The sequence below is a fragment of the Pollachius pollachius genome (assembly GCF_949987615.1).
Source record: "Pollachius pollachius genome assembly, chromosome: 5".
Classification (NCBI taxonomy): domain Eukaryota; kingdom Metazoa; phylum Chordata; class Actinopteri; order Gadiformes; family Gadidae; genus Pollachius; species Pollachius pollachius.
The window spans coordinates 22,551,195-22,562,249 of record NC_136938.1 but is presented as its reverse complement, the minus strand read 5'-3'; the positions used below and the strand labels follow the sequence as shown (position 1 = coordinate 22,562,249).

General features: G+C 44.2%; 1 protein-coding gene across 1 annotated transcript in view; it reads left to right on the top strand.

Annotated features, from left to right (window-relative positions):
- Positions 1-10,337, top strand: part of LOC307076124 (neural-cadherin) — a gene marked incomplete at its 5' end in the record, with an annotated part of 231,844 nt that extends 221,507 nt beyond the window's left edge. Inside the window, 2 exons of the mRNA XM_079737008.1 lie at positions 6,471-6,625; positions 9,515-10,337. Coding sequence (XP_079593134.1) covers positions 6,471-6,625; positions 9,515-10,225 — 866 coding nt within the window. The 3' untranslated portion in view covers positions 10,226-10,337. The remainder of the gene's footprint in view (positions 1-6,470; positions 6,626-9,514) is intronic.
- Positions 10,338-11,055: the final 718 nt, after the last annotated feature.

Genomic DNA, 11,055 nt, shown 5'->3' with positions numbered 1-11,055 from the left:
CAGTAATTGAGCAACATAAAGTTTTAAAGAGAATCCCATTTTGAAAAGGTCAACGCTTTGTATTAAACGTCTCTGAGCGACTATTTGATCTAAATCATGGTTTTACCCTTCATAATTTTCTTTAACTCCTCAAGATTTCTCTTCCCTGTTCCCAATTAAAAATATATGTCTCATGACAGCAACTACAAATTGAATTGCAACGTTAACTTCTGAGCCCTCATGTGGTGTGGGTTAGGAACCTATGTATGTTTTCCACCATAAAACACCATCAAATTTCCCATGAAAACTAGTCTCAACTCCAACTCAGGGCCCCAGACGGACTCGGTTCAAGGGGCCATTTGTCCTTCTCCTCCTCCTCCTCTCCCCACTTACCTCCCTATTCTCCTCATCCTCCTAGCACCACTGCTTTCCCTGTGTGTGTCTCTCTCTGACTCTCTCAATCTCTCCCTCTTTCCATTCCACTCCCTTCTATGTCTTTTTCTCCCCGTCATTCCCTCCTCTTATCTCTCCTGTCCTTCCAGCACCATCCACTCTCTCTGTCTCGCGCACTCTCTCTCTATCTCTCTCTGTTTCTCTCTCTCTCTCTCTCTCTCTTGCTCTCTCTCTCCCTCTCTCTTGCTCTCTCTCTCGCTCTCTCTCCCTCTTTCTCTCTCTCTCACTTTCTCTCCCCCTCAGCTTCGTTCTCTCAACCTCTCCCCTTTCCCCTCTCTCTCTCACTCTTTATGTGTGTTTTATCTATCTCATCCTCTCTCTTTCTCTCACTAAAGCAAATATAAACTAGTCTCAACTCTAACTTCCTTGTGGGGTATGTAATCATTTCGAAGAGGAGAGTAACTAGAAAAAAAACATTTATTTGCATTTTGAACAGCATTTCCAATCGCAGTTTATTACTTTGGTAAGTCTGCTCTTTATGTCATACATTTCGGCAACTGTTTTGAACCATGTAGTAGTGTAAGGCCCCATCTGATAATCTCACTTGTGCCTCCATCACGGGTCAATAAGTTTTAAACTCACTGCAGAATCTGGGAAATAATATTACAAAGATAAATATTTCAGAGAGCACAAAGGGTAAGGATACAAGAGAACTGAAAGAATAAGTAGAGAGAGATGGATAGAGCGAGCCGTATTGAACAACGGCATTGTCAAAGAAAGAAAGAATGGGGCCTTGGAGGCAGCGTGAACTAATAAACACATAATCTCTCCTCTTCCAACGCCTTCCATCTCTCTATCCTGCCTTCACATCACATGCCGTCACCCTGAAAAAGCCTTTCAGCAGGCATTAGAGGCATTAGATATCGTAACATGGGCCAACCTAACCTCATGACCTCGACCATCTACACAAACACACTCACCTAAACACACACACACACAAGCTGTCGAGTAGAATATTATACACCAAAATGTATGGTGACGTGACATCTACCGTGCGCCAAGAAATTCAGCCATTGTCAGCCTCATCACCTCTCTTGTATCACATGCTGGGATAGACAAGTATTGTATATAGTACAACGTATTGTCTCAAGCTTAAGTTCTTTGCTTTTTTTGTTTTAAAATTGTGTTTAAAACTCAATACAGTCTGAAACACATCACAAGTAAGTTCGATCATTACTGGACGAATCCGGAGGTCAGCCGATCCTGGCAAAACACAAGCACGCGCACACAGGCACACTCCCCCTATAGCCATCTATACGATGACCTTTGAACTCCTTATAACACACCGTCCGTCGCTTCCCCACTGGCTTCCCCCCGCGCAACCCACCTCTTTATTTAGAGGTCTGACAACAGGTTACAGGGACAGCAGATGAGACCTTTTCAGAAACAGTTCATCTGGGCCAGCGGTCCATTAACAGCCAGACAAAGACCTTTCAGAACAGCTTCATCACGGCCACCACTCCATTACCCGTGTTGGGCCATGCTGGGAAGCCCCTCCTGGCTGTGCTGCAGGAGCAGGGCCCTTTAGGTTCTCAGACGGCCTTCACTCAATTCTATTTCCTAATAGTGCTCGTTCATCTGAATACATCATGGGAAGCTGATTTGCTGGCCCTTGTATTCTCATAAGAGTAACCCAATGTTTTTTACCTCCATTATGAAGGACGCACTCCAGCCCGGAGATTTTCTTCTGTGTATTGTGAACAATGATTCCCTATTCCGCCAGCAATTCCTTACACTTTCATACTTTTTTGCAAGTGCAAGTTGGCTGGGTTACAGTATTTTGTGGGTCAAGAAAGTGTGTGAAAGACAGGAGTTTAACAATATGAACACAATGTGAATCTATAGTAAGCTAGGCTAATGGAAACATTTTTTCCATTAGCATCACATGAGAAACGCTCACATGAGAAATGCTGTGGATGTTTCCAACACAACAATGTCTTCCCATAATGACAAATAACTTCACGATAACGATGACTATACATTGACCAAAACCCTTGATACCAAGATAATAACTAAAATTCCGATTGTCCTATGCTGCCAAAACGGTGGAGATCACTGGGATGTGACGTTGTGATGTACAAGCCTGATACGATATTTGACACATTGCACACACTTGAACGATGGCAGAATGAGAGCCAATAATTGGACACAAATATTCATAAGTCATCAAAGCTACGTAGATGTCAAAACAAAGCTACAAGCTTTATCTTTAACAAAGTAATTATTATAGATCATAGATTATTATTGTAATGCGGACACATTATATTTTAATCGTACCACAAGGCATATTGAGCCAGTATTAAAAGATGCAGTGTTGACAATATAATGTCAGCCAAAACATATTTATGTATGAAATGATGGAGACATTGAACCACATTGAAAGTGCATAGAACCCATTTACCTTAATCGCCATCAACTGATTCAAAAACAAACATTCAAACAACTTCTTTCATTATTAAAGGGAACAGTGGATGGTCTATTCAGTGTCATGAAAAGTGTGTTTGACTCCCTGCAAAAAGATTCTTTACCTTTTGTTTAAAGTAAACATTTTCGTCTCTTTATGAGGCAATTACTCTTGATTAAAGTAATCAGTTATTTTACTTAAAAAAATCTGATTTCACCTAAGGGAAATATATGAAGTAGAACACTAAATAAAAATATAACTGACTTGATGGTTTAGTGGCTCAGTGGTGGAGTTCAGTTTAATTCGCAATGTCCCCAAAATTCCTCTATTCGTGTCCTTGTATGGTCAGTGTACTTAGAACTGAAGTGCATGTAACGTTAACTCTATTATAATCTGATACTTAAGGAAGAATCCAGTTATACTTAAAGACATTGGGGATTGAGTATTCAAGAGACTCTTCCCTTGCAATTCCTACTTGTAAGAATGAAATGTTTTCATCAAAGTAAAAAAATGTGTTTGCCTCGTTTACAAGTATTTTAGGACATCCCTAAACAAATATTGTTTCTAAATGTTTTGTGGTGGGGGGAGGGGGATACAAATTCCCATAACGAGATGCTGTCTGTTCAGTGACTAGGCTGATATGCCTGCAGATATGTCTTCTCTGCTGAAGGATGCTCTATGTTAAGGAACATAAATTAAAGGAAAGGATTTTCTGAGCTTGAGCTTTTATTAGGATGCCCATGCTAATGCTATCTGTCCAATGTGTTGATTTTAGCTTAAGAACATGTTAATGAGTGTATCCTAATATAAACATATATATATGTATATATATATATATCTTTTTTTATCTTTCCTAAAACAGTGAGTGTATCCTTAAAACATGTTAAAAGATGCTAAGAACCACAACACACAATGTACTTATCTGAAATAGGAGAGAAAGTTTTTCAAAGTCCTAAAACATTATGAAAATACTTTTGTTTGTATCGGTGAGACGGGTATAGAAAATAGTGCTTACTATTTGTTATATCTTCAAATTGCAAGTGAAGCATAGGTGCACATTCCTTGAGCCTGAAATGATCCGTTGGCAGCAGCGAAGTGAAAGGTAAAAGGACTGCATTTATATAGTGCTTTTCAGACATTATTGACCACGTTCTCCCATGCATACGCTGACGGTGTTGGCAGGCTTGCAATGCGACAGCCAGCACGTGCGTAAGCAGTTAGGGTTTGCGTTCTTGCTTAGGGACACCTCAACACAGGGACACCTCAACACAGCTAGGAACCCGGGGATCGAACCACCAACCTTCCGATCGCCAGACAACCCGCTACGCCTCCTGAGCCGCGGCTGTCCTTATCACACCCTTCTTATGTTAATTGCATTTTATTAATTGCATTCTATGTAAAGACAAAAGTTGTTTTCCCCCTTGCTTTGATTCCACTACCTGCGCAAATAAAAAGCCCATTCGGAATCAATGCCTTGATTAAGAGCAGAGGTGGAGGAAGTGGTATATTCTGGATTGCGTGGAGCTCCCCGGTGGCCAATACCCCAGGAATGAGAAAATATATGCTGGTAAATTCAGAGGGGCTAAATAATGGAGAAAGCCGGGAACTGGGTAGATGAAGTCGGCGAGGTGTTGGGGGGGTTGCCGACAGGGAATTTGTCAGACAACTCTAAAAAGGTCGAGGCATTGGTGTGGACAGGAAAACATGCAGATTGGCACCTCGAGTAGAACTCTGTTTTCACATTGGCGTGCTGAAAATATGTCCTTCAAAAAGGAAATGTTGTTGCTGCTCCTCCATTGTTTAGACAAAGAAAATAAATGGTATATCTTGCCACCTTCTCCCTCCCCTTCACCGTCACTCCTCTGTCAACCGCGTCCATTTTCCTCAACATCTTTGTTTCCTTCATCTGTCGGCATATGTTCCAATTCCTTTCATCACATTGATTTTGTGATTTTCTTCTCCCATAATTTTCTCTCCACTGTCCTTCAACTGCTACACGCTGCGGTGATTCATTCATACATGAATTCATCCCACTCACTGTTAGCAATTTCGGTGCTGTTTGGTTACCGTGGTGATTTAGAGTGAGTTTCACTTCTTTATATTAGCCCCATCTTCTCCTGAAACGCTTATGTAGCTCTGTAGGTTGGGAATCTGGTCGCTGAATGTTTCATTGGATTTCACACAAAGCTCTCGGAGACTATAGAGGTGATGATAGATTATGTGTCCACGCTGCTTCGACTGCCCTGGCGATTCTACCGCTTAAGTTCAGGCTTTCATAAATCCATTAACTCATCCATTCTTCTCTTTCGGCTTTAGCAGCTGTTCGTCCCCTTTTTGTGCTAAAATAACACGTTCATAAATTTTCTCCTGGTATTTACTGTAGTATGTTATTCATTCATCCATGAAGTCATCCATGTATCTGTTTCCACACTTTTTGCATCTTTTTTGGTCACATATCAATAATCAGAATTACTATTCCACTGGTGACATTCATTGAATCATTGATTAATCTATCCATTCATTCATCATTGGATGCATTTTTTTCCATTATTACACAATCAACATCATATATATATATATATATATATATATATATATATATATATATATATATATATATATATTTGTATATGAGCAGTGGAATGGGACATTCCAATCCAATCGTTGGATTGTTTGTCTGGTAATTCGCTGTTTGGCTGTGTTATGAGCGGTGGTATAATATATGTGAATATCCATCCGTCCATCGACTTTCTAAGGTCAGGAAAAACATTTATATAGGTGCAAACCTCAAATGCGGATAGTAGGCGCCTGCGTAGGAGAATAAATGTATAAATATTCAAAGAAAAACTTGCTAAAGACAGATTTAGAATGTCAACCACACAAATATGTTTGATGTGTGTGTGTATATAAAGTGTATACATATATATATATATATAAACATCATACATATATATACATCATATGTTAAAGTAAGGATGTATCAGGAGCAGCGGATGCATATAGCCTCCCTGCTCTAACAAGCCGAGCCATCCGATCCATAAGGGTAATGGATTCTGAGGCACAACCTTCGCCTTCCGGCCTGTGGATTACAATTCCATTTCATCCTCACATTCTCCATATTGATTAACAGGGCCGGCTTCATTAAACATCATATCTTTCTCCAAGGCCATGGGTTAATTGAATCGTAATTACCGGCGAGCTCTTTTTGAATTCTGATGCCGTGGACCCCAACTATACGTGATTTGACGTTTCATGTTTTACCAACTGCTGTAGCCCCCTTCCCCCCCTTCTTCTTGTTCCGTATTTGCATTTATTTCTAAACATGTTCATACCTGCTTCTCTGACTCTCACAAGCTCCTGTTCCCTTTGAGTCTCTCTGTCCCTCTCCTCATGTCTTCTTCTCCTGCTATTCCTTCTTTCAATGTCCCATACTTTCTCTCTAGCGCATTGCCTGACTATTTCAGTCTCTCTCTCTATCTCTTTATCTCTCTCTATCACTTTATCTCTCTCTCTCTCCTGCTCTCTCTCTCTTTCTCCTGCTCTCTCTCCTTATATGTAAATGTTACTCACTCGTATTTTTCCCTCACTCTTTATCTCCCTCTCTCTCTGTCTCCCTCTCTCCCTCCCTGTCCAGTGCTGCTGCTGGGTATCTTCCTGTACACGCGCTGGCGGAGCTACAAGGGTCTGAAGGAGGGCGTGTACCACGTCTCGGCCCACCACGACGGCTGGGAGGACATCCGCGAGAACGTCCTCAACTACGACGAGGAGGGAGGAGGGGAGGAGGACCAGGTACACACACATATATACAGTTCATAGTAACACTATACAGTCCCTCCAGAAAAACGCGATTATGCGATTGCATAATTCAACGCATAATCAGCCAAAGTCCGAGTATTCATGCGGGGGCCACATTTTTTCAAATATGCCGCACTTTCACGCATAAATTGACGATTTCCGCGCAAAATATGTGGGGCTTGCATGATTTTATAATCCCCCGCATTTTCGTTGCAAAAAAGTCCCATATATCTTAGCAGAAATTTGAAAAATTTGCACACAAGAGCAGCCATTTCCCCCTGTTGCCATGGGAACGTTATGAAGTGACGTAATTACGCGACGTGAACGTCATCGAAAAGCTGCATTTTTCGCAAGTTCCCGCATTTTTTCGCAAGTTCCCGCAATTTCATCGCATAAAATTGCATAAATATGCCGCATATTTCATCGCATTTTTTTAAGAAAACGTGCCGCATAATCAAGGATTTTTGGCCGCAACAATCACAAAAAAACGCCGCATTTTTCTGGAGGGACTGACTATGGTACACACACCGTAGTTGCAACATACATACATATACATATATGCATACATACATGCATACATACACATATACATATATGCATACATACATGCATACATACATGCAAACATGCATATGTACATGTATGCATACATGCACACCTACATGTATACATACATACACACCTACATACAGCACATGCATACTGTATATGCATTTCTGCACATACTACTATATGCAAAAGTGCATACATTCACACATACTATACACACACACACACACACCGAAGCCTACCTAGACAAAGCCATATAATTATAAGTGTATACAACTAAAAGACATATACTGATACCTCTGATAAGGGTTTACCTAAGTAGAAGTATTTAATGATCCAACCTTAATATTATTTCATGTCATGAGATAACGTTATCTTTGGTATTTTGATTTTGGGGGCCTACACTTTTCACCTTGTTGATTAAAACATCCCAATTTTTCCCCAACCGTTTATACGTGAACATACAACAACCTGTACATGTAGGTTGGATAAGTCTCTTCTCTGGGTAATTCTGTCATGTGTACATGGATGCCAAATTAAAGCCTTTTCACATTTTATTTCATAAAGATTTGTTAAGAAAGAATATACAAATAATAAAGTACTCTGTCCCCTCCTTAATTTCAAACATTTCATCACCTCTGGTAGAAAATACTAGGACAGTTTTCCAAATGTACACATTTAAGTTAGACTGTCAGTGAATAAATGGCATCCAAATTTGAAGAGCGTTTTTGAAAATGCAGTAATTGATATCATTAGCTTGCTTAGTTTTCCTTTGTCTGCCAAAACGAATGCATTGCTTTCATCCCATAATTAAAACCCATTAAAACATGTGTAGCATGTGTTTGCGCTCGCATGTGAAGCTCCGGTGCGCAACGTGTACGATTTGAATTGTGCACGTTTATTTTAATTAGACCCGCGCAGGCTATTCATCCATCCTACCAGATACTCCATAGCTCTAGAGAGGACCTGGAACAAAACACACACACACGTCCAGACAAACACACAAACACTCATGCTCACGCAACCACACACACACACACAAACGCATGCTCACACAAACACACACACACACATGTCCACACAAACACTCATGCTCACGCAACCACACACACACACAAACACACAAACGCATGCTCACACAAACACACACACACACACATGTCCACACACAAACACACACACAAACACACATCCGCATGCTCACACACACTCACACACGCATGCTTATACAAACACACACACCCATGCCGTCAAACACACTCAGGCACACACCCATACATCTGCCACTGCCACGCTCATGTCCCATGTACTGCCACACAAACACACATGCTCACACAACCCCACATGCACACACAGACCCACACACGTTAACAAACACACAAACGCGAACACACAGGACGCACACGAACACACACATTAAAACCACTGGTCCTTGCTACATTGCCAAATTCTGAGAGCCTGTTGCTGGGGCCGCATCAGATTTTCAAGGGCCTTATCATCCTGTTCCCTACAGGATGAGAACAAACCCACGCAGAGCTCTGCAGAGCAGTTTTTACCCGTCACATCATCACCCTCCCAGAGCAACTCTGGTCCGCTTCTGTCCCCGATTCATCTTCCTTCATTCTCTGGTTCAATGGAGGCCCATTTTCCTTCCTTCAAATCTCATTCCCCCTCTCTTTCTTTCACCCAACACAGGGAGGGGATCAGTGCTGTCTGAGTTTGATCAGTGCTACAGTAATTGTCTGTGACATATTAACAAATAACGATGACCAGTTGGATAAAGGAGGGAGAATAACTAAATGTGATGCTCTTGTGTCCTCAGAGATGGCTCTGAGCTAGAGAAAGAGATAAGTTGAAGGAGAGAGGGAGAGAGAACCACTAAATTTGATATGAGGGAGGAAGTAATAATTAGCCAGGTGAAATCATACCCATGCAAATGACTATGTATTTTGAATTAAACAGGCACAAGTACTTACTTGAGCTCAAACACACAGACACACACTCATCTACCCACACTTCAGCACTGATTAATATATCGGTTGGTTTATTCAGACAAATGGAGACATTGGAGTGCAAAGTTAAAAAAGGGTTGAACTTTGAAAGAAGTCGAGTGGTCAGGCTTGGGTCCCCACTTCTCTATCAATTCCCCTCTTTCCTTTAGCTCTTTTCCCCCTTTGTCTCATTGCATTTGGCTGGTCTTGGCTCTTATGCTAATCCAGCTAATGGGTTCTCCTTTCTTAGGTTGTGTCTAATGCTAACGGTGTCCCTGTGTGTGCGTGCGTGCGTGCGTGCGTGCGTGCGTGCGTGTGTGTGCGCGCGCGTGTGCATCAACAGAACGCCTACGACATGGCGGAGCTGCAGAAATCCCTCCAGCCCAGCCCGGCCCAGTCGGTCCAGTACTGCCGCATGCGGGCCCTGCACCACCCGGTCCTCCCGCTCTCCCAAACCCAGCACCACCACCAGTACCACCACCAGTACCACCACCTCCTGCACCACCACCAGGCCCAGCCCGCCCAGTCGCAGGACACCCTGAGCCGGACCAACAGCTCCAGCACGCTGCCCCCCTCCGTGGCGTCCTCCTCCTCCTGCTCCAACAAACAGGGCTCCGCCTCCTGCTCCGCCGCCACCACGTCCACGGTGTCGGCCCCGCCCGTCCGCAGGGACGTGGCCCCCACGAGACTCCCGGCGCAGGGCCAGGCGCGGCCCCTGGCGCTGGCGCGCCGCTCCCTGTCCTTCTCCAGCCAGGACCTGGCCCGCTACCTGTGCGAGATCATCCGCGACGCCGACCAGCACCCGGACGCGGGGCCCTTCGACTCCCTCCAGGTGTTCTCCACCGAGGGGGGCGGCTCCCCCGCCGGCTCCCTCAGCTCCTTCAGCTCGGCGGGGCTGGAGGGAGGCGCGGGAGGAGGCGCGGACGGGGGGGCGGCCGGAGGAGCCGGAGGAGGAGGAGGAGAGGCCAAGAGAGAGGAGACGCTCGGGGACTGGGGGCCGTGCTTCGAGAAGCTGCGGGCCCTGTACGAGCAGCCTGAGACCAGCGATCTCTGAAGCGCGCTCTCCATCCGTCCTCCACCCACCCACCCCCCCCCCCACCCGACCTGTCCATACCCTGTCCCGCCCCGCCACCAGCCCCACGCCTCTCTAATGAAGGGACACACACACAAACCAAAACGGGCATCAAGGGTTGAATAAGAGAGGGAGAGAGAGATCGGAACATGAGTTGGAGAACCCCCTGTGTACAGGGAACAGACTTCACCGAACCCAATCAAAACTATCCCCAGTGGAAGGGGGCTCGATGGAAGCCCGGATCGGGCTGTACCCTGGAGAGAACCTGTACAGCGTTGTAATGGTGAGGGCTCGTTACCTCAGTCGGCGACTTGTTCTTCAGTGTTGCGATGAATCTGAATTTACGGAATGATTTGCCCTGTCAGTCAGCCTCAGACGGACAGATGAAACGCGGCCCTGCTTCCCCGCAGCAGCCGCGGGCCCTTCGGGGGCCCGAGCCTGACATGCTCTGCTCTCCCTCCATCGTGCCATGACATTGTCACAGGAACAGACATTATCAGACCTGTCAGTCAGATCGCCCGCGGCCCGGGTTGCCTGGCTTGTCGGGGATGTCTGCCGTGATGGAATTTAATTCGCTGCACAATCTCAGCTGCAGTTATTTTTAAAAACCACCTGGAAATTTTGACACCATTTTTCCAATGTTGTAAAAGTCGCACGGAATCGTTGTCAGTGGAATGCCCCGGAATTAAAAACAAGGGATATTTGAGATTTATTTTTGCGAGGCAATTTTTTTAAGATCAAATGCCGGATGGAATTCATAAGCTGAAAGAAATCATTCGATAGGGATGTCCAAATATCAATAGACCTATTGG